General features: G+C 37.6%; 2 protein-coding genes across 2 annotated transcripts; both read left to right on the forward strand.

Annotated features, from left to right (window-relative positions):
* Positions 1-1502: 1502 nt before the first annotated feature.
* Positions 1503-3580, forward strand: LOC141698427 (aluminum-activated malate transporter 10-like). Its single transcript, XM_074503117.1, has 5 exons — positions 1503-1958; positions 2050-2190; positions 2278-2550; positions 2647-2765; positions 2856-3580. Exons 1-5 carry the CDS (start codon positions 1607-1609, stop codon positions 3417-3419), a joined length of 1449 nt encoding a protein of 482 aa, XP_074359218.1. The 5' UTR covers positions 1503-1606; the 3' UTR covers positions 3420-3580.
* Positions 3581-5394: 1814 nt separating this feature from the next.
* LOC141697342 (plant UBX domain-containing protein 10) lies at positions 5395-14826 on the forward strand. The gene is made up of 5 exons (XM_074501647.1): positions 5395-6261; positions 12847-13017; positions 13768-13971; positions 14185-14440; positions 14650-14826. Exons 1-4 carry the CDS (start codon positions 5521-5523, stop codon positions 14410-14412), a joined length of 1344 nt encoding a protein of 447 aa, XP_074357748.1. The 5' UTR covers positions 5395-5520; the 3' UTR covers positions 14413-14440; positions 14650-14826.
* The last annotated feature ends 9400 nt before the right edge of the window (positions 14827-24226 follow it).

A 24226-nucleotide genomic window follows, 5' to 3' on the forward strand; every position in this document is an offset into this window, starting at 1 on the left:
AAGAATAATATAAAAACTCAACAAAAGATGATATGCATTTTGTTAATTAGAATTGTGATATGGTATGCTAGCTTAGTGCAGCTTTTCAAGAAAGGTGTGACCAGTACTGCACTTGTCCTTTCCTCATATTTGTTTATAGGGTTTATATAAGATTTGTTGTACTGCATTGCTTAGTTGGAATCTGTTTAGTTGGAAGCCCACTTATCCTATATTTGTGATTTTGGCCACAAAATAAATATAATAAAATTCTCTCTTCATGTCTAATTTCTGTGTGTGTGTGTGTGATTCTGTTGATATGCATGACTGTGAAGGCTTATAAACAGGCTGCTATAAGAGATATCTACAATAGTAGTGGCAGAATGAGACAATACTATTATTTAACTAATTATCATAAAAACAAATATCAGATATGAATTTAAATCTTTATCTGCATTTTGGTGCTATTTTCCTAATTTTCTTATCCTTGACTGTGCATGGCTGAGGAATCTGAGGTAACATCCACTGAGAATAATAAAAGATTGCAGATTTTGGTGACACACGATCGACCTAAACATTACTCCTTAGTCTTTTCCTTTCTTATTTCTTACAATAGTCCCGGTTTCCAACTGCTGAGTGCATTTTAGTTTCATAGTCTGGATCACTGTTTAACTCAAGTGTTTATACTGGGCTTGTTTTTGTAGCACCAAATTAGGATAAAACTCCTTGGTTTTCGATATTAGTTGGATAAAACAATAAAAGATGGCAGAAGAAATGTGATTTCATCTTGTGTGCAAAATGCAGTTCTTTTTTGACATAAGATATGATCCTTAAATGGCTTTTAAATAATCTTTTAGTTTTGGGAAAATTGCTCGTCTGACATGGTTTCAGGACAGGACTCAGATCTATAACAGAGTCGCTAGTTCAAACGATCTTACCCTCAATATATTTTCTGAGACCATGGACGATCATTTGTTGATTTGTTTGTTGCTCTTCGATGAGATAGTGCACCTCAATAGGACTGTTGTGCTGCTCCACTCGTTTACCAGTGTGTGTAAGGGGAAGTATTAAATGTAACACATTGTAACAATTTACAACTTTTAAGTTTTATTGGTTCAACTTCAAAGATTGCTGGTACGTGAAGGTTGATCTGTGATTTTTTCTATGAATAATAGCTAGTTAGACATCATATTGGTTACATGTCAATACATGGCTCGCTGAATAACATATCTTTCATCTTTTAAAAGTAAAATTTTACCTTCATTACTAAAAACTGTTTTGAATGAAATGACGTAACGGTGAAGCACATTATAGAGAGCACTCCAATGTTTCTATGATGTTAAACAGCTATAAAATCTTAATATTATACTTATCAGACTACTTTTACTATTTCATTACTAAATACAAGAAAAGCTGTTACTTTAGCAACCAAGAAAATGATGTGATCATGTGAATTTATGAATGTGCACCCCTATAAAAGAAGCTTAACTAGTCAGATCTAATAGACAGAGTTAACCTCATTTAGTTCTTCTCTATCGAAAGAAGAAGAACTATCAGTTCTGCATTACTAAGCTGCGACAGAGAGCTAGCATTTACAGTAACCATTCAGTTCTGCTCATTACACTTACAAATGAGTAATACAAAGGAAGCTTCTGGAATGTCATCCTCGGTTGAATGGAGAATACAGGTTGGAGAAGGCTCAAAGGAGATTTTGGTACCTGAATCAAAGAATAGTGTTCTGAGATTATTCGCAGCTTTAAAAGGACTGATTATGAAATTTATGTTAAAAGTCTGTAATTTCTTTAAGAAGGCGTGGAAAATAGGTGTAGATGACCCCAGAAAATTTGCTCATTGTCTAAGAGTGGGGGTAGCTCTCTGCGTTGTCTCGCTCTTTTACTATATGAGACCTTTATATGAGGGTGTTGGTGGCAATGCCATTTGGGCCGTAATGACAGTTGTTGTAGTCTTTGAGTACACTGTTGGTACGTTCTCCAAAGCCCGCCCTTTTAAAACTCTAAGCTTGATCATCGTCTGATATTGAACAAAACTAATGTCTGATATATTGTGCTGCAGGTGCCACACTTTATAAAAGCTTGAACAGAATCTGTGCAACTTGTCTTGCTGGATTTCTGGCAATTGGGGTCCATTGGGTCGCCAGTCAATCAGGAACAAAATTTGAGCCTCTAATCTTAGGAGCTTCTGTTTTCTTGCTAGGTATAATTTGATTTTAGTATGATTTTAACATATACATTAGCCCTTCCATATTCAGAAACTGACGTGTTTGTACTTCTTAAATTTCAGCTTCTGCAGCAACCTTTTCTAAATTCATTCCAGTAGTGAAGGCACGATTTGATTACGGTGTTACTATTTTCATCCTCACTTTCAGTTTAGTATCTGTATCGGGCTATCGAGTGGAGAAATTATTAGAGATGGCTAATCAGAGATTAGCAACTATCATCATAGGAACTGCCCTGTGCATGGTCACAGCCATGGTTGTATATCCCATATGGGCTGGAGAGGAGCTTCATTTTCTGATAATCCGTAACATGGATAAAGTATCAGATTCTTTAGATAGTAAGTATATATTTTTTTTCAAACTAAAATTTCCAGTAAAAACAGTTTACCACTTTTAGTCCAAAGTTCTTATTCCTTTTCCTTCGCGTTTTACAGGTTGTGTTGCAGATTATTTCAAGGAGGATAAGGCGAACCCCAACAGTGATGAAGCATGCTCTAAGAACCTTGAAGCTTACAAAAGTGCTCTAAACTCAAAAGGTTCAGAAGATGCAATGGTATGTGAAAACTCTTTGTTTAATTTTCCAAGTGGTTTATTGCATCTAATGTTCCTTTACTAAGCATAGATATAATTTTTTTGTTTGCAGGCCAATTTTGCCAGATGGGAGCCTGCTCATGGCCTCTTCACTTTCAACCATCCCTGGAAATATTACCTTAAAGTTGGTGCAGCACTTCGCAACTGTGCATACTGCATAGAAGCATTAAATAGTTGCCTATATTCAGATACCAAGTCCCCGGACTTTGTTAAGATTCACCTCGCTGATGCATGCTCTACTGTTAGCTCTAATTCTAGTGAAATCATCAAAGAGCTAGCACAAACTATTAAAACCATGACAAGATCATCTCAAATTGACATGTCGGTCATAAAACTAAATGACTCTGTCCAACTGCTGCATGAAAACTTGAAGTCCCTCTCAACTTTGCTGATACAAGAGAAGGTTCCAGAAAGTAATACTAATGAAAATGAGCGTAAAGAATCAGTTTTGACAGTTTCTCTCATGGATGTAATCCCTTTAGTGAGTTTTGCGTCGTTGCTAATAGAAATTGCTGGGAGGGTTGAAGGCCTTGTGGAAGCAGTTGAAGATTTAGCCAAACTGGCAAATTTCAAGCCTGCAGCGGACGAAAAACCAGGGCTCAAGTCAATTGATTAGTACATGAATGTGCTTATGAATTACTTATAGTAATAGAGGCACTAATCATAATTTTCACCAACACTCAGCAAACTCTCTGGATTTGTGTTCACATCATTGTAACTATGATAAATACACTTCTTGCTCTCCAAGTTGTTCTATTCATAGGAACCAAAACACTGTCGTACATATCAGATAAATATCATGATATTGAGAAAATCTTCTATTCTTCGGAAGTATTATTACAGTATTGGAATATAATTCGAAAATCATGATTTGTCATGTAGCTTTAACTTTCAGTATGAAAACCACACAATGATATCATCCATAGGAAAATTAAACTTGACCATTCAATTTGTTTAGTTTATTTTCGATATATACAGCTTACGATGGGAATGTTCAAGAGATTGGCTTAAATTTTATAGTCTTCGTCGACGAATTTGTTATCTAGTTCCAGAAACTGAAGAAAGTCATTACAGGACATGTTCAAAGAAACAACATAATTTATTCCCTTATTCTGCAGATTTTAGACAAAGTCTTCGTTATCTGCTTATAAGTCCAGGTACAAGATCTCAACTAAACAAAATTTCCAACAATGTCTTAATACGAAATCGTAACTTACCCTGTAAACTTCCCTGAAAGCACTGTGTGACCTTCTAGTACTAACTAGCATATTTCATTCTTTTACCAACTCCTATTTAAGGAGTTGATCAAATAGAATAGTATTAGAAGTATGTGTACTGGCCTTATAATTTATATTAATTCTGTTAAAGAGTATAAGATCCTGCTCGGGCCTTCGTCTACTACCATAAGATTTTAGTGCGACTGGTTACTTAACAAATTCTACTTTGTAGCCATGGCTAATTTTCTCCTAAGTTGCCTCTGCAATAGTGGTGGCAACAAGAAAAAAACGACGACAAGGAAGAGTGTGGCAGCGCCCTCCAGGACAGTTGGTGATGTCAAAACTGGAGGGGCTAAGGATGGGAATATGGTCATGCTGGGAGCTGCAGTATCCAGCAGCGGTGACGACAATGTTGGTGGTACGGGAGGTTGTGGTGGATGCGGTGGTTAAAATAATTGTTGCATGTATGATGAAAGATTGCTCGCAATTGCCAGCCTCTTCCACTGCTTGAATTTGCTGTTCATCTTATTGTTACTTGTTATTGTTAGTTTGTTGCTGAATTAAAATGTTGTTTAGATTCCGGCGTCCACTTTTTACATGCAAAAGTTTGACTATAGAAAATGCTCTTCAATATAAGCCGGGTTATGGTAAATACTAATATTATTCTAGCACTTACGTTTTTAATTTTGTTCAGGTAGTATTACTCTTTTGAAAAATATGTATTTAAAGATTTTTTTTTTTGTAAAATATTACTTGTTTTAAGTTTTTATTTGCAAAAATAAGATTTTTCAATTTTTTTTGCAACCCGATACAATTTCAAATAAAATTTGATACAATTTTAGACACAAATAAAAAAAAATTCAGTCATTTTTTAGAAAATGTAAAAAAAATTGCAAATGTGGTGTTTTTGATTGAAAATCGTATTTTTACTGGTTTTTGTTAATCCGATATCCTCGCCAATTTTCACACACCTGAACTAATCCGGAAGACCGCTTGCACAATTGTACTCAATGAGCATGACAATTCACTTAATTCGTTGTTTGCCGGTGGATTTGAACTTATGACATTCAGATGATAAGTCTCAAAATTTCATTTACCAAAATTTTCAATATAATAAACCGGCAAAAAACTTAAAAAAAATAGTATTTTTGAAAATTTCTCCAATTTTTTTCAAATAAATTATTCTATTTTCAATCTAAAAAGGTGGTATTTTATCATTCTTTTCTCCCACTAGCTTTGTAATTCAACTCCAACTATCCAGCCGTGTAAAACAGGTCAAAACAAACACAATGGACTGAGAACACAATGGCAATATCGTAAATATCTCCCAAACCCAAGGCCAATCAAGTCCTTTCACTCCACGCAACCCAATCATCATTCTCCTCCCAATCAAACATTTCAATCACACACAATTACACAAACCCCTCAAACTCCCCCAAAACCAAACCCTAACTAACTCCCCCAATTCAACCTATACACACACCTATACATACGACTACCATGGTAGACGTCGCCGATAAAGTCGCGTATTTCCAGGCCATCACCGGCGTCGACGACACCGATTTAGTCACCGAGATTCTCTCCGCTCACAACTGGGATCTCGAACTCGCCATCTCCTCCTTCACCGATACCAATCAACGGTCCCGATCAAATCATGTAACTCCTGTTGAACACAATCAACGGTCAGGATTGATTGTGAACGAACAAACTCAACAACCTCCCGGAATTGTGTGGAAGTTAGTTACGCTTCCGTTTTCGATAATTTCGGGTAGTTTCGGGCTTATTTACGGAGCTGTAGGGTTAGGTTTTAGTGTTTTATCGTACGGATTTGGATTGTTGGGGATTAGTGGAGGGAGAGGGAGTGGGGAGAATGTTCCGGTTTCCGCTGCGGTTTCCGAGGCTGCGGCGTTTGTGGCGGTTTTCGAGAGGGAGTATGGGGTTATCAGGCCGGGGTTTGTGGTGGAAGGGTTTATGGACGCGTTGCAACGGTCGAGGAGGGAGTTTAAGTTGTTGTTTGTGTACTTGCATTCGCCGGAGCATTTGGATACGCCGGGGTTTTGTGGAGGGACTTTGTGTGACGAGACGGTTGCGGGGTTTGTTAATGAGAATTTTGTTGCGTGGGGTGGGAGTATTAGGATGAGTGAGGGGTTTAAGATGAGTAATAGTTTGAAGGCGTCGAGGTTTCCGTTTTGCGCGGTTGTTATGGCTGCTACGAATAATCGAGTTGCGTTGCTTCAGCAGGTGATGACTATACTCATTTTTTTAATTATAGTTGTTAATCATCTTATTATTGAGTATTCTCGATAATTTATTGTTGTGGGAGATAATAAATGGATAGTATAATAAGGGATAGGTAAGTAAGTGCTTCGTGCTAATTCTAGTATAATAGTAGGTTTTTGCAATGTTGCTGTATTGATGGGGTTTAACGACGTGTTGGATAGTTGTCTTCGAACCATGATCAAGATTTGTAACATGCTAGATTTCAGACTTGTTTACTTATGTGTCTAATCCGAATTGAAAAGATGTGACACAATTTGGTAGGAAGGGTGTGAGAGCGGAAGATGCAGTGAACTGAATTAGAAAACAAAGATGAGAATATTCCTGGTCCATTGATAAGGTTTCTATGTATCAGCATTTGGGTGAAAGTAACAATAGCATCCAGTTACAAAATTGTATGTTTAGGATATGATTTTTTTAATAATCGACTGCTTGTTGAATTTAATTTTTCCTGTACTGACCTCATAATAGGATGTACATGAAGACGCTTGTTTAGGAGTAGAGTCAATTGAGTGTTTTACATATTACTAACATTATTTTTTGTTTTTGCAATGCTGGTATAGTGATGGGACAAGATGATGTGTTAGGTAGTTTGTAGTGGTCTTTAAATTATGACCAAGAACTTTCATGCACTAGATTTTTATCATGTTATTATGACATCAAGTAATTACAATAGTTAATTCGGATTCTTACCATATGACAAACAGTGCCACACAATTAGTATACTTTCTACTGTATTTGGTTCATTTTTACATACTAGGCCACACTCAAAGAAGGTTTATTTTTGTTGTTATGGCGGGCTTTGATAATGATCAAACTGTAGGCTATTCCTAATTTTGGATCATAATATCATGTTACTATTATTATGTCTGAATTAATGAAGCAATAAACAGATATAGAAAACTAAGATGAGAACATTACTGATCCCACTATTAGTTTCTAAATTAAGCTTTTGGATGGAACGCTGACGTCCACTTATGAATTTGTACTTTTGGGATATGATAGGAACATGATTAACTGAATGCTGCATTTAAATTTATCCCTGTACTAAGATTATAATTGGATGTATATGAAGAGCCATTTTAAGTGATAGTGTTTGTGTAATTAATTGTTTTTGATATCACTGTGTTTTGTTATGTTATATCTGTCAATTTCAATATTGTTAAACTCATGGGATGCATTGATGTGTTAGATAGTTGTCTTTGAACTATGTTCAAGATTTGCCTTGCTCGAGAATTCCAACCTGTTTATGGCATAAAGTAATTCCAACAGTTAATTAGATGCATGGTTCTTACTGCACGACAGCAAGACCGGTATAATCATTTAATATATTGTGCAACTATTTTATTTTAACAGGTCAACAACATGTTGTAGTTTTATATATGCCGTATGCTTTTGTCTTTTTATGTAACCAAAATATCTATCTAGTATCAATCAAGATAATTTTTTTTGATTGTAAATTTAGATTTTTTTTTGTATTTAGAAATAACAATTTTATACATTGTACGTGATGGCATTTTGATATAATGCGCATACTTTGCAAAAGTTACATCATGGTTTCTAATAATGCCATTTGTGATGGAGTTCATATACTATCTACATTTGAACTTGCTATTTAATAATGCTCAAAACTCTAGAAAATCTTAATCAAAATTATTTATGGAAAACTCCATCAAAATTCTTGGCCGTTACTTCTAGGATCTGTTACTAGGAAAGAACAGAACTTGGTGCAGGATTGTGCACCGTGATTGATGAGATACATTTTGATTGACGGGTTGAAGTTGATACTGTAGGCCTATAATTAGACTGGAAAACAACTGCCGACCACTTCAAGAAATCTAGATTGTCATAACTGCTGTTGATAATAACTCAAGTCATGATCTTTTCTCAATAGTAGAACAGTATTAAATAAAAAATCTTTTACTGCTTACTCTGTATTGTGGGTGGGTGCTTCTTAAACTAGGTCCCCCAACAAAAACAATGTTGACATACTTTATATGACCAATTAATGCTTGTCTGTTATGGATACACCAAGAAATATATGCCAGAATAATTGCTGATAATTCAATTCGCTTCTACAATAACTTGTTTTTTTGGCATAAACGTGCAGGGTGAGTTTTTACAGATTCAAAAGTACCATATTTATGTTCATATTGTTAGATCTGTATTAAGAATGGAGCGGGTTATAGTTTGCCTCCAGGTTTCCAAGCACTGCTTTGTAGGGCTGTTCACGAATCGAGCTGTTTGTGAACAAGCTCGAGCTCGTCTCGTTAAGAGCTCGTTCGGCTCGGCTCGTTAACGAGCTCGAGCTCGAACATAAAAATATGTTCGTTAAGCAAATCGAGCTCGAGCCGAGCTTTGGGTTGTTCGGCTCGGGCTCGAGCTCGGCTCGGCTCGAACTCGTTCGTTAAAATTCAAAAAAAATTCTAATATATCCTAAATATTTTTATATAGGTATGATTTTTTTTTTAAAAATCCGACTTCACTGTATTTTTTTTATCTTCCAAGGATCATTTTGCATACCATATGTGATATATTTTGACGTGATTTAGAAATTTTATATTTTAGTTTCTAATTTTAAAATGTAGCTTCATAATTATATTTTAGTTAATATTTTTTTAAAAATATTTTTCATCGATCCAACCGTATGGATGTCATAAAATATATATTTTAATGATATAACCAAAGTTTCACATCAAAAACAATTTTATTTGATTTTCTATTTTATGGTCAAGCATTAGTTTGACTATTAACGCTAACTAGTGTTTAATCCGGATTTGTTGTTTCGATTATTTTAAAAATACTTTATATCGATCCAACCGTATGGATGTCATACAATATATATTTTATTGATATAACCAAAGTTTTAGATCAAAATAATTCTATTTGGTTTGCTATTTTTAATAGTCAAACATTAGTTTGACTAGTCTTGATAACTAATGTTTAGTCTTGTATTGGTGTCTCGATTTATTTAAAATTATTTCTAATTGATCCAACCGTATGGATGTCATAAAATATATATTTTATTGATATAACCAAAGTTTTAGATCAAAATAATTTTATCTGGTTTGCTCTTTTAATAGTTAAACATTAGTTTGACTAGTCTTGGTAACTAATGTTTAGTCTTGTATTGGTGTCTCGATTTATTTAAAATTATTTCTAATTGATCCAACCGTATGGATGTCAAAATAAATATATTTTAATGATATAACCAAAGTTTCAAATCAAAATAATTTTATTTGGTTTGTTATTTTAACAATCAAGTATTAGTTTGACTATTACCGCTAACTAGTATTTAGTCCTGATTTGTTGTTTTGATTATTTTAAAAATATTTTATATTGATCCAACCGTATGTATGTCATAATATATATATTTTATTAATATAACCAAAGTTACAGATCAAAATAATTTTATTTGGTTTGCTATTTTTACATTCAAACATTAGTTTGACTAGTACTGGTAACTAGTGTTTAGTCATGTATTAGTATCTCGACTTGTTTAAAATTATTTCTAATTGATCCAACCATATGGATGTCAAAATAAATATATTTTAATGATATAACCAAATTTTCAGATCAGAATAATTTTATTTGATTTGTTATTTTAACAGTCAAGTATTAGTTTGACTATTACCGTTAACTAGTGGTTAGTCCTGATTTGTTGTTTTGATTATTTTAAAAATATTTTATATTGATCCAACCGTATGGATGTCATAATATATACTCCCTCAGTCCCTTCCAATTGTTTACATTTCTGAGGAAGTGTCGGACACGCATTTTAAGGTGCATAAAAAGTATAGTTATGTAACTTATTTTTACAATTTTCTTTTTCTGAATAAAAGTTAAATGTTTTAATTTTTATTCAGAAAAAGAAAATTGTAAAAAAAAATTACAGAACTATACGTAATATGCACCTTAAAATGCGTGTCGAACACTCTCTAAGAAATGTAAACAATTGAAAGGGACGGAGGGAGTACATTTTATTGATATAACCAAAGTTACAGATCAAAATAATTTTATTTGGTTTAGTATTTTAACAGTCAAACATTAGTTTAATGTTTGACTAGTACTAGTAACTAGTGTTTAGTCCTGTATTAGTATCTCGACTTGTTTAAAATTATTTTTAATTGATACAACCATATGGATGTCAAAATAAATATATTTTAATGATATAACCAAATTTTCAAAGCAAAATAATTTTATTTGGTTTGTTATTTTAACAGTCAAGTAGTAGTTTGACTATTACCACTAACTAGTGTTTAGTCATTAATTGTTGTTTCGATTTTTTTAAAAATATTTTCCCTCGATCCAACCGTATGGATGTCAAGATATATATATTTTAGTGATATAACCAAATTTTCAAAAATAAATAAATTTATTTGATGAGTTATTTTCACAGTCAAACATCGGTTGACCAGAATTTTTTCTGGCTCGGCTCGTTTATGTTCGCGAACAAGCTCGTGTTCGGCTTCTTAGTTAACGAGCTCGAGCTTGAACACGATTTTTGTTCGATAAGAAAGCTCGGCTCGGTTCGTCAGAAAAAAAAATTAAAGTTCGGCTCTGTTCGATCAAAACTCGGCTCGGTTCGTGAACAGCCCTACTGCTTTGTAATTAGGATGAAAAATTTATTTAGGGGTTCTGAACTTATATGATGTACCGTAGGAACAGACTAGAATACAAATGAACCGCTGCACAGTAAAATGTTTTTGCTTTTGCATACGAAAAGTTACTGTTCTCATCCTTTTGTTACTTTAACTCTTTATGGACATGAATTACTATATTCTCAACATTTGTATAAGGTTGTCAGTGCTAGATATCCCTTCTTGATGAATACGTGTTACAAACTCCAGTTTCAAAACGGCTGACAAATTGAAAACATCATGTCCTGTTTTTTAAATTTTCTACTATCATACTTTAGTCTTTAACCTCAAATCAGATGTGAGCTAAGCAGTTTCATGTTCGGATAGTTTTGAAGAAGTATATAGGGACTTGTTTAGGGAGTTGCACTACTCACATGGTCAGGCCTGAGGCGCACCTAATTGAAGCTCAAAAGCCAGGCCCAATTTAGATTTTAGTACAAGTTTCAGTCAAGTTAATCTTACCTGATAACAGAGTAGAAGAACCCTAAATCGCATTGCATCCGTCCTCACGTTGTCTATGGTATCATGATCTATAACCGAGTTTGGCCAAGTTCTTCTAAGGGAATTTTTACGTTTATGTAATTTAATTATTTTAATGTCGGAAAACTTAGTGTAAATATGTTCAGTATGTGGGCTAGGTGTTTATTAAACATGTAATTATATGTAATAAGACCAAATGGTTTAGGCCTTTGTCCACTAGGTTATGTTTCTAATATTTTATTCCTATATTAGTGATGTTTCATATATCATGGAAGATGCCATTGTAATATTGAATATTATATTGATTCTCTTTGTTCATTGTTTGCGATTATTTATCTGTAGTGATTCTTCTGCTGTTGAATAATCCTAGTCTATTTTTTTGAGTGTTTTAAATCTGTATCAGTTCCATTTTTCTTAATTCTGTCCTGCACATATATATATATATATATGTGTGTGTGTGTGTGTGTATACATATGTATTTTTTTGGCTAAGTTCCTACGTTATAGACATATTTTTGTATCTATATGACTGTATGTACACTACTTACTAGTACTGTACTCTTATAATATATAGTGCTAATATGATATTATTTATATGATTTTTGCAATGATTATGCTATGTAGTAATATATATCTTATTAATTTAATGTAATACATTTTTAATAAGATACGGGTATACGTGTGTACGAGTATCCGACATGGGGACCCGGCATGCGACCCGAGTGTCCCTGCTTCTTAGTATAAAATTTTACCACTTTTAGTAAGTTTTAAAATGTAAAAATTTGTGAGGGACATCCAAAAAAGGAAAGTGTATATAAATGAATAGGACAGAGGGAGTTGCACACAAAATAATAATTAGGTAAGCTTTTAAAGCTTTCTATTGTTTTCATGTATGGTTTCTTCAGAATTTTGAGGAGAGCAATAGGCAATTGATTCGGAATGTTATTATTTCGTAGTGGGATGTTTTTTTAGAATGTTCTGAATTTACATTCGCGTTTGTGAATAAATAAGAATCTTAATCTACTCGGGACTTGGAGTTAACATGCAAGTGCAGTAAATAAGTATATTGGCCCACTTATATTACAAGGGAGAAAGTTTTCATACTATTTTTTAGGTTTGATTTTAAGTTATTTCCCATGATGCCCCTCTTTTCCGCTACTTGTGTAGTGCTTTTATTACATTTTCACCTTTTTCCCTTCTACTCCGTAAATCCTTCATGTGAATCTCTGTACGCTTATGTGGTGAAGTTGTTTTTGTTTTCTGGTATTATAGTGATATAGTAAGTTTCGTACTTTTTGTATCGAGATACACTAATATCATTTCTTAGATGCTACATGGTATAGTATTTGTTTTTATTTCCCGGCTTGAGTTTTCACGTGGAATATAAAAATTACATGCAAGTATTTTTCTAATTATCGATCTTTTTGCAGATTGAAGGGCCAAAGTCTCCTGAAGAAATGCTGACCGTGTTGCAGAGAGTGCTTGAAGAAAGCTCACCCGTTCTTGTTTCAGCAAGGCTTGAAGCAGAAGAACGAAGAAGCAACATTCGCTTGAGGGAGGAGCAGGATGCTGCTTATCAAGCTGCACTAGAAGCTGATCAAGTATGTGTTCCCTCCTTCCATCTCCCTATTCCAGCCCATCACTCTTTTTTTCCTTATCATTTTTTTGACATTTTTAATGCTAAATTACGATTTAATTTATTAAATTGTTGGTTCTTACAATTACAACTTTGCCGCCAATAATGACTTGGAGGCACTGTCATTAGTTCCGCAGCTCTTGGAGACATTTTGCCATTTTTATTACTATTCTTTTTTAAAATTTATGCTCTTTCATGTGATTATTAAAATGTCAAATGTTTCTTGAAAGATTGAGAAATGGTGATGTTAAAGGCGGGTGAGTGGATATGTGAAATCCGTGTAAGTGGCGATTACCAAGTCAGATCTGGTCAGTTGAATTTTGAGTACTAACTTTACTAAAATGATATGTTATGTTTTTTTCTAGTGAACACGTGAATCCACCTGTGAGGGTATAAGAAGTTACAAAGTTTTGTTTAGAAATAATAGTTGGAAGATTTTTTGCCCCTGTAAAAAGTGTTGCTAGAATTGTATTGTTTTTGGTGTTGTAGTCTATGTAGGGGGTTTGATACTTAGGCTTGCTAACACAATGAAATGGTTGGTAACTTGCTAATAAATAGATGATTCTAGATCGAGTGGGATATATTGGTTTTAGTTATGTTTGGTTTAATGGACGAGTCCAGATAATTTTGCATGATAGCTCTGCGCACTCTTTTTCAACTTTATAATCTAGAAAGCTCAATTTTGAAAAGGTGTCAATTGTGTTTGCTGCATCAGGCCAGGGAACGCCAGAGGAAGGAAGAGCAGGAAAGGCTGGCAAGGGAAGTTGCTGAAGCTGAGAGGAAATTGAAGGAGGAAGAGGAGGCTCATGAAAGAGCAGCTCATGAAGCTGCTGAGAAAAAAGCAGCATTAGCTAGATTAAGAGAAGAGAAAGCCTTGGCACTAGGTGCCGAACCTGAAAAAGGACCGGATGTTACTCAGGTAATATGTTGTTATCCTGCCAACTTTAGTCAACAAAATAATCTGTGGCATGAGGCATTAGAGACTTACTATCGATAAAATGATAGTTTACAAACTGAACCAGTTTAATCATTTACACGCAGGATTCAGTTTTTCTCTTTTTTCTTTTTCCACCCTTTATATAAGACGAATTCTTGATGCTGACATGTAATTTGGTATTGTTAATTTAATTAGATTTTGGTTCGCTTTCCAAGTGGGGAACGCAAAGGAAGAAGATTTCTTCGTACCACAAAGCTACAGTCTCTATATGATTATGTTGATTCATTGGGTTGCTTAGATGAGGGTTACACCCTTTTTTCCAATTTTCCCCGTGTTGTATATGGCCAAGATAAGCTGTCTTTGTCCCTAGAAGAAGCAGGATTACATCCTCAGGCCAGCCTTTTTGTGGAAGTCAACGCATAAGGGCAAATGTTGATTGGGTCATAATCAGGTATGAATATTAGACACTCTGATTCAGCCTGGACTAGCAATGATACAATTAGACCATGATATCTGGATAGCATCTGATATCTTTGTGTACTTCAGTGCTGATAAAGTTTAGAAATGGTTAATAGTGTAATGTGAGTTAAAATAATTGTAAGCAGTCACATTCATGTACATCTCGATGATATAAATTTGTGTCATTTGTCATGTTTGCAGAGCCGTCCAAATTTCGTAATCAGATTGCGAGGACTGCAACAGCAAGTTTACATTCCATTCCAGTGGCTTCTAATGTTTACTTTCAAGCTCTATTGAGAGACTCAGCTGTTTATATTCTTGTATACAGGCCAAGCACCTCTTTGGTGCGATATTTAATGATTTGAAATTTACTTTAAATGTCTATAATTGGAATGAAATAAGTATTAAAAATAATTTAAAATCTAGCAATAAGAAGTAGAACATTTTTGTAATACCTGTTGATTTTTAAAATTGTCATGGTATAGACTTTATTTTTAATTTTTATGTTTGAAAAGAAATAAGTAAATAAGATGTTTACAAAATTATTGTTGAACATGAATTTAAAAAAGTGAAAAGGGGTGAAGAAAAATTGTGAGTGGATACAATTTCTAGCACTGAAGGAAAAAAAATATGATATGTTAGGGGGGTGTATAACTTTAATGTATTATATTAGTTCAAATATCGAATCTATTCAATTTAAACTTTTTATTGTATACTATAATTTAATTAATATAACTATTGTTTTCTTCTAATCGTAAAATAAATTTTAAGCGATACTTCAAATATGATTTTAAATTTGAATTATATAATACATATTATTAAAAGTATATTTTTTTGAAAAGGGAAATCAATTCAATAATGTAAACCGGAAAGTATTGAATTTGAATAAACATATAAGTATATCGGTATTGAATCTTTCATTTTGGAGAGACAACTAACAATTTTTTTGAAGATATATGTTGAACAATTTTAGATGTGATCCTTAAAAGAATCTTTTTTTATTGAATTAATAGTAATTTTTTGAGGATGGACGTAAACATATGTACTTGGTGTGATTAGGGTAACAAAATTAGAAACGACCCGAAACTCGACACGAACTCAATCCCGCAAAAATATAAATTAGGATTGTGTTTTTGACTTTCGGTCAGGTTCGGATTGGGTAAAATTTTACCTGAAAAAATCAGCTCATTTTCGGGTTGACCCGGAATTTTTTGTTACATTTTTATTTTTATGTTAATTTGTCATAACAGTTTTTTTTGTAATGTTACAAATTAAAACTTTGTAAATTTTATTTATTTATTTATTTTAAATTTTAGAATATTTCGGATCAAAAAGTCAGTTTCAGGGTAAATCTGATAATTACCAAATCGGATTCGTATCATAATGTTTAAACCAGTTTCAGATTTGATCAAGTCGGATCCGGACCAGATTAAAAATATTTAGGTACATCCAACCCGACGAGACCCACCCAGAATTCGGAATTACCACCCCTATACGGGAGCAACTATTTGAACAAGGGTAAATGTGATCCTACAAACATTTATCATTAAATTTAAATCATGAAAATCACTCTGATCTATAACTCGGGTAATTAAGAACATCAAAATAGACTAGAAAAAACCAAACTACAATAAGACTTCGAATTGTTAACCCGGTGAGCGGGCGGCTCCGTCCGACACCGTTCCTAAACTTTTTGGGTGTAGATGAGGTGTAGCTGCTGGTTGGGCGCCTGCAAAACAACTACCGGAAGGGGGGGTTTGGCTCCCACGACGCCTCCGGTATAAGAATAAGAACATGGTTTTTGGAGGAGATGAAGATGTATATATGTAATGGAAAGGTTGCTGTGTGTGTATGGATGTTTGAGAGAGAGTGAGTGTGTAAGAGTGTATATTTTTTCTAACCCCTAAACCCTTCAGTCTTGGGGGTATATCTAGCCCAAAGATAAGGTTTAGGGGTTGTTACCTCTAAATCAGGGCCGTTGGATCTTGGGAGCAGAGGACGCCTGACTTGGGTGGATTGCTTATAAGTATCCAGGGGAGGACCACCTCCAGGGTGTCCTAACGGCCTTCTGACACGCGCCGTGCTTTTCTGGTGTGTTGGTTGTTGATAGCTGTCACAGTCACGTGCCCACGTACCCTTCCTTGGCGGGTTGCAAGATGTGCATGTGTTTGCTGGGACCCCCCTCATGGTGGTCTCAGCCCTGATCCGGATCCGGGTAGGCAGGTGGTCCGGGTCCCGTGTTGGATCCGGATCTGGGTCATGGGATGGACCCGGGTCTAGGCCTCTCCATTTGATTGTTCTGGGAGAGGGGGGTCTCGGTCCATCGATCGAGCCTGGTATCCTTTAGGTCCAGGTTGAGTCCTAGCCGGGTCTCTTATACCCTAACATTTGCCCCCCACTCCCTTATGCAGATTTTTTGGATGAGGGAGTAGAGTAGAATTACATAGTTGCCTTAGGAGAAAATTTCTGCTCCTGGTTGCCCCCAATCCGGATCTGGTGTAGTAGATGCCAATCCGGATTAAGGTAGAGTAGATGCTTTAAAAAAAATTCTGCTCCTGGTTGCCCCCCAATCCGGATCTGGTGTAGTAGATGCAAATCCGGATTAAGGTAGAATAATTGCTTTAGAAAAATTCCTGCTCCTGGTTGCCCCCACCAATCCGGATCTAGTGTAGTAGATGTCAATCCGGATTAAGGTAGAATAGTTGCTTTAGAAAAATTTATGCTCCTGGTTTCCCCCCCAATCCGGATCTGGTGTAGTAGATGCCAATCCGGATTAAGGTAAAATAGTTGCTTTAGAAAAATTTCTGCTCCTGGTTGCCCATAATCCGGATCTGGTGTAGTAGATACCAATCCGGATTAAGGTGGAAGAATGTGGCTGTGAAAATCTCTGCCTTTTCCTGTTTCCTGATCGGGATCTATTAAAGTTGAGAGAGATCCGGAATGACTTCGAGTAATATCTGATCCGAAAACTGTACTTTGTTTGAAATGATCCGGGAAGGACCCCTTGATTCGGGTGGCCAGGAGGAATTTGTAACGTTTTTCAGTTTTTCCCCCAATAATTTGAAATTTTGACAGTTACCTCCTAGAAATTCGGCCCATCATCATTATGTGTTTTAAATGTGCTTTGATATATATATATACATATATGTGTATATATATCTGTCTTTTATTTTTATTTTTTGTAACTGTTTCTTCTTCCAATCCGGGTCTGCCACGTGGCAGGGCGGTTTTCTATCTCCGTCTCTCTATAAAAGCCTGGACTCCACCCCCTTTTTTTATTTTTTATTCTCCACAAAAAACTGAATAGTCACTTGTTCTTTCTCTTTTCTTCTCAAAACTTTTCGAGGGGCTGTATTTTCTGTTGGATTTCTCCACCGCTGTGCTACCGCTTCTTCTCCGTTTGCTTGCGATTTGTGAGTTCTCTTCTTCCCTTCTTTAGTTTCCTTTCTCGATTCCTTTCGCTTTTTGTTTAAATTAATGCATGCTTCGAGTTTTATCTTCCATTCGCGAATTGACAATGCAAATCGGTCTTTTTAGTGTTATTTTGTGGTGGATATGGTTGTTTTGTGCTTTTTCCTGTCTAGATCTGTAGGTTTTGGGCTTTTTTGCGATGTTTCTTGCACAAAAAATTGGGTTTTGGGTTCGATTTTTCTGGGTTTTTTGGGGCTGTTCTTGTGTTCTTGGAAGAAAATGTATGTATGTATATGAAAAATGTGTGTGTTTTGCTCTTTGAATCTCAAAATAACTGTTTGTGGGTTAGGGTTTTTGCTTTGGACCCGGGTAGGGGGTATCAGATCCGGATCTGGTTTAGTATATTTGGGTAGGATTGCATGCCTTAGGATTTGTAATTTGTGTTTGGTTGCTCTGGATCCGGGTCTGAGTGTTTGCCATTAGGATCCGGGTACATGGGTGTGGTTTTAAGTTTTTGGCTGCTATGGATCCGGATCTGGGTATTTGCCATCGAGATCCGGGTCCATGGTGGTTTGGTTTTTTGGATTGTAGTTAACATGATCCGGATCGTTGATGTTTTTCCGGGTTGGACTTGCATTGGTGGTCCGGATCATTAGGTAAAACTAACATAACGTACCTGATCCGGACCGCTTAGCAAAATAAATAAAATCTGTAGGGACCAGGCTAACTGACCTTCATTTTAATAGGTATATGGTCCGGACCAAGGAGCGGGCTAGGAAAGTCTATAACTGCTACCCAAACTTTTTCGGAGAAAGAGAGTGATCCGGGTTCCTTTGATAGAGAACAGATCCTAGTCGAGATGGTCAAGAAAGCCTCCCCTTCAACTGAGATAATCTCGAAGTTCCGGTATAAGAAGATGCCAGGGGGCTCAGTTCCCTTCACGCCCGAGGGGTATTGGATAGATGTAAAGTATCATTTTGTTGAAAAACCGACCGAGATTGAAAATGAGGTTTATTATGGCCGGGTTAGGTATGATAGACAGCCGCGACGGTCATCCCGGGGTATATAACCAGGAAGCTCTCGAGAGGATGTTTGCTGAGTTTCCTATAAGCCGGGATCACTATTAGTTGAAGGACTCGTTCTCTGAGGCAGATCCGAGTGAGATGAATGAGGCGGTCCGGGCTGCTTTCCAGTTGACGCCTGATATTGAGTGGAGATGGTCGGAACCCCATGAAAGGATCTATCATCGGCCGAAAGACGGCTTTGTTCCGGTCTGGATGGAACATCTTAGATCCGGGTGGATTCCCCGGTGCCACATGTTCATCAAACACCTTTGCAAGCATGTGTACAGGATATCCCTGATGCAAATCACTCCGAATGAGATAAAGTCGATGACCTGGTTCATCGCTTGCTGCAACAAATCCGGATTCCTGCCTACTTTGAAGCTCTTCCACCAGATTTTCTATCTCTCTAAGTCAAGTCAGAAACCTTTCTATGAGATCAGGTTCCGGGCCTCGGAGTGTGGTTATGGCCCGGGTAGAGCCAAGCCAATAATGCACCAGTCTTCTTTGAAGTACTGGAATGGGGAGATTATCCTTCTGAAGGGATATGACTTGGCTTATCTCCCCTATTTTACAACTGAGGGAGTTCAAACTAAGTTCAACCCGGCTGTGCTTGAAGACCGGGCTGTTACTCAGATCAGATGTTTCTGTGAATCTCTCGAGTTCCAGCCGACTCGGGACACATTTATGAACCATACAATGCTTTTTAATCTTGGCTGTAAGTTTTCTTAATTTATGTTGCCCTTGATCCGGATCCCCTTCCCCGACTGACATCCTGGATCATGCTTTCTTTTCCTTTTTACTTGCTAGTTTTGATAGAATGTTTGCCTGGTCCATGATCCGGGTCTCTATTGTTCTGCCTGATGATCCGGATCAAGGTCCAGTTTGCTTCTCTGCAACCTGTTTGCATAAGTTGTTCGCCTTTGATCCGGATCTCTATTATTCTGCTTGATGATCCAGATCAAGGTTCAGTTTGCTTGTAATCTGTTTGCACAAGATTTTTGTCTTTGATCCGGATCTCTATTATTCTGCTTGATGATCCGGATCAAGGTTCAGTTTGCTTGCAATCTGTTTGCATAAGTTTTTTGCCTTTGATCCGGATCTCTATTATTCTGCTTGATGATCCGGATCAAGGTTCAGTTTGCTTTACTTGTAATCTGTTTGCATAAGTTTTTTGCCTTTGATCCGGAATTTAATCTCCTTTTGTTTCATTTCTGCAGGTTTGCCTCATTTCAACCGCAATTTCCTAAAAATCATGTCTTCTTCTGCTTATGCTGCTGCTTTCAACACTCTCGGGTTGGCCTTTAAGACAAGCAAGAGAGCCCCGGATCCCGAATCTGGTTCTGCAGATATTGAGGGAGGGGCCGAATCCTCCGTCCCTCAGAACATCCCGGATCCGGGCCACGAGTCTGAGCCTGAGGTCCAGGAGATTTCGGGTGGTGATGACCCTCCGAGGAAGAAAAGAAAGTTCATCCCGACCAAGCCCCCCCGGGGTAAAGCCGTGGTTTCCAACCGGGCCGTATGTGATTCGGAAGGCAGAGGGCTAGATGGAGAGGCCGTGAAGATATGTACCAAAGATGATTGGGAGGAGGTTGAGGGATACACCATGGCGGCTGCCTTGAAGAGGGTTACTGGGCAATGGGGGCAGGTATTTAAAATTTCCATGCTTTTGGTTCCGGGTTGTGCCCCCCATTTTGTTATGTACTTAGTTTATTTTTGTCTTTTATCAGCTCGGGAGTGTCATATCTATCTGCTCAGATGTTGCCTTTACGGAGGTCCAGGAGGCCAACAACCGGACTAATATTCAGAAGATACGGGCTGATACTCTGCAGGGAGAGCTGGAGGAAGCCAGGGAGGGATTCCGGACTGTTGAATCCGGGTTGAATGAGAAGCTGAAGAATGCAGAGGACCGGGCCTGAGGGGCTTGCCAAAGAAGTAGAGAGGCTAAAAGCTGAACTCGCTGCCAAGGAAAACTTGAGCAAGGAGGCTATAATTGCCGAATTCAAGGCCAATGATGTTTATGATTTCGAGGTTGCCCAAGCCGGGGTGCCTGAAGTCCGCATATCCTGGGTTGTTGTTGAGCGTCATATCAAGACCGACCCCTTGGCATCCTGTGAGAGCTTCATCCAGGAGTTCCTTGCTGCGAAGGCTGCAGTCGAGCAGGGTCAGGGGGAGCCGGAACCCTACGACGACCCCACCCCCAACTTTCCTTTAGATCCGGACTAGCCTTGATAAGCTTCTCGGGCCCAGCCCTGTAATTTTTCTTTTACTAGGATTTGTGATTTTCGCACGAACTTGGGTTGTTTGTAATGTTTGAACTTGTCCCAGATTGATGGCAATCCGGATTATGGTTTTAATTTTACTGTCGTTTTCTTGACCTTTCCTTCAATTGCAAGAAATATTTGCTTTCCTTCCATCTGTATTTTTTGTTTTTATGAGCAATCCGGATCCTTGCACTAATGCTCTTGATCTAGGCTATGGCTAAGGCCCCCAAGCCGGATTGGTTTTATATCCGGGTTATTCCGGGTATGAAACCTTATCCGGGTTGACTTTGCTTTTGTATTTTCGCTTTAATCCGGGTATGATACCAACCCGGATTGATGTTTGCTTGTTTGCTTAATATACTTAGAAAAAATGAGTACATAATGGTTGTTTCCAGCCCGGATTCGAATGCTTATCCGGGTTGGTTTTTGCTTTCGAATTTGCTCTCAGCCCGGGCGTGATTCCCACCCGGATTGATGATTGCTCTATTACTTAGAAATTTTCTAAGCAAATAGTGCTTGCTTTTGTTTTTTACTTTGAATCCGGTTATGAGACTATATCCGGATTGTTTTTTGCTTTGTTTATTAGTAATTTAAAAGTAATAACTTTCTAAGAAAGGAAAATTCTTTTCATTGACTTCAAATTTTCTTCATACAAAATATGGGATCATAGGTTGGTTGCTTGCCATAGGCTATAAGTTTTGGTTGCTTTTTATTGCTTCTTCTACTGGTAAAATTTTCTGAGCCTGAGTCCATGCCATGTATTTGGTATCTCAAACTCATCCATGTTCATGAGCTTGTATGTTCCTGGCCTTAGAACTTCCCTGACTTTGTATGGGCCTTCCCACCTTGGCATTAGCTTCCCAGTCTTGGTGGGATCTGAAGCTTCCGTGTCTCGAAGGACCAAGTCTCCAACTTGAAAGTTTTTGACCCAGGACTTCTTGCTGAAGTGCTCTTTTGTTTTCTCCTTATACTTTTCTATTCTTGCCACCGCCTGGTCTCGGACTTCATCAATTAGCTCAATATTTGTCCTGAGCCCCTCCACATTTGCTATCTCATCAAAATTGATTGCTCGGTGGGAGGGGGATCCTACTTCAATTGGTAGCATAGCTTCAGTTCCATAAGCCAGTTTGAAGGGGTTTCTCCTATGCTTGTTCGGGGGCTTGTTCTGTATGCCCAGAGTACATTAGGCAATTCTTCTGGCCATTTGGTTTTGCTTTCCCTGAGCCTCTTCTCTATCCCCCTGAGAAGTATTCGATTGGTTACTTCAACTTGGCCATTCCCTTGAGGGTAGGCTACTATATGATTTCTTATGCCGGATGCCCCGTTCTTGAAGGTAAGATTCGAACTCTGAACCAACGAACTGTGGCCCATTGTCTGAGACTAGTACTCTCGGGATCCCGAACCTCATCAGGATGTTGTCCATGAATTGATGCAATCTTGCTGGTTTATTGTTCTCAGTGGCCTTTGCTTCTACCCATTTTGTCATGTAATGAATTCAGACTAGTAAGTACCTGAGGACTCCTTTGGCCCTGGGGAAGGGTCCCATGATATTGATGCCCCATACGGCAAAATGGGATTGGTGACAAGACTGAGGAGGGTAGGACTGGGCTCATCCGGGTGATATTGCTGAATAACTGACATTCCTTGCACTTTTTCATAAAGTCTATTGCATCCTGGTGGATGGTAGGCCAGTAGTAACCCTGTCTTATGATTTTGTGAGCTAGGGCCTTTGCGGACATATGGTCCCCGTATATTCCTTCGTGAACTTTCATAAGATAGTACTGTGCCTCTCCTGGGCCTATACACTTCAGGATTGGGGAGGAGAAGGTCCTTCGATAGAGTATACCCTCTTCGATGAAGAATTTTGAAGCTTTGGCTTTTAACCTTTGAGCCTTCCCTTTATCTTCCGGGAGCTCTCCCTTTTCCAGGTAGTTAATAAATGGAGTCATCCAATTCAGGACTGTTGTCTATTTCCATGACCTCTTCAGCTTCTATGCTTGGTTTCTGCAATTCTTCGAAGTAGACGGAGCAATCCAGGTCTGATGAATTTTTAACAAGTTTAGATAGTGTATCAGCTTCTGAATTCTCCTCTCTGCAGATTTGGATGACTTGGGTTTTTGGTATCAAGGCGAGGTAGCTTTGGACCAGAGCCTGGTACTTGGCTAGAACTGGATCCTTGGCTATGTACTCGCCGTTTGTTTGCTTTACCACGATCTGGGAGTCGCTGTAGATTTTGAGATCCTGGATCCTGAGTGTTTTTGCTAGCTTCAACCCTGCAATCAAGGCCTCGTACTCTGCCTGGTTGTTTGTTGCTGAGAAGCCAAAGGAGACTGCTGTTTGGATTGTGAATCCTTCTGGGCTCTTTAGGATGACCCCGACTCCTGATCTTTCATTTATTGAAGAACCATCAACTTTGAGAGCCCAGGCTCCTACGTCTTGATCAGTGTTTCTCTCAGGGTCAATGCTCATGGGCACAGGCTCTTCTTCCGGGAAATTACATTCTATGATGAAATCAGCTAGAGCCTGGGCTTTGATTGCTGTTCTTGGAATGAAGCTCAAGTTGAACTGACTCAGCTCAACTGCCCAATTCACCAATCTTCCTGAGATATCTGGCTTGTGTATTATCTTCCTTAAGGGTTGGTTAGTTACAACCCGTATCTCCCTTCCCTGGAAGTAGTGCCTGAGCTTCCTGGATGCTGTGACCAAGGCAAAAGCAAACTTTTCTAGCCTCGGGTATCAGGTCTCCGCATCTTTTAGCACTTGGCTAACATAATAAACTGGTTGCTGTTTGTCATTCTCTTCCCTGATCAAGGCTGCTCCAACTACCAGGGCCCCTGCTGATATGTAAAGGGATAGGGGCTCCCCGGGTTGGGCTTTGGTTAACACAGGGGGTTGAGAAAGGTACCTTTTAATTTCTTCAAAAGCGCTTTGGCATTCTGGGCTCCAATTAACTTCTCTCTTGTTGGTTGCTCCTTTTAACAGGTCAAAGAAGGGTAGGCATTTCTCGGCTAACTTTGAGATGAATCTTCTGAGTGCGGCCAG

The sequence above is a fragment of the Apium graveolens genome, chromosome 11, assembly GCF_009905375.1.
Source record: "Apium graveolens cultivar Ventura chromosome 11, ASM990537v1, whole genome shotgun sequence".
NCBI lineage: Eukaryota > Viridiplantae > Streptophyta > Magnoliopsida > Apiales > Apiaceae > Apium > Apium graveolens.

Excerpts from the sequence above, each read along its gene's own strand:
- LOC141698427 (XM_074503117.1), top strand. The coding sequence starts at position 1,607 with ATGAGTAATACAAAGGAAGCTTCTGGAATGTCATCCTCGGTTGAATGG. Across the intron at positions 2,191-2,277 it reads AGCTTCTGTTTTCTTGCTAG|CTTCTGCAGCAACCTTTTCT; the intron begins GTATAATTTGAT and ends CTTAAATTTCAG. Across the intron at positions 2,551-2,646 it reads AGTATCAGATTCTTTAGATA|GTTGTGTTGCAGATTATTTC; the intron begins GTAAGTATATAT and ends CGCGTTTTACAG.
- LOC141697342 (XM_074501647.1), top strand. The coding sequence starts at position 5,521 with ATGGTAGACGTCGCCGATAAAGTCGCGTATTTCCAGGCCATCACCGGC. Across the intron at positions 6,262-12,846 it reads GAGTTGCGTTGCTTCAGCAG|ATTGAAGGGCCAAAGTCTCC; the intron begins GTGATGACTATA and ends ATCTTTTTGCAG. Across the intron at positions 13,018-13,767 it reads CTGCACTAGAAGCTGATCAA|GCCAGGGAACGCCAGAGGAA; the intron begins GTATGTGTTCCC and ends TTGCTGCATCAG.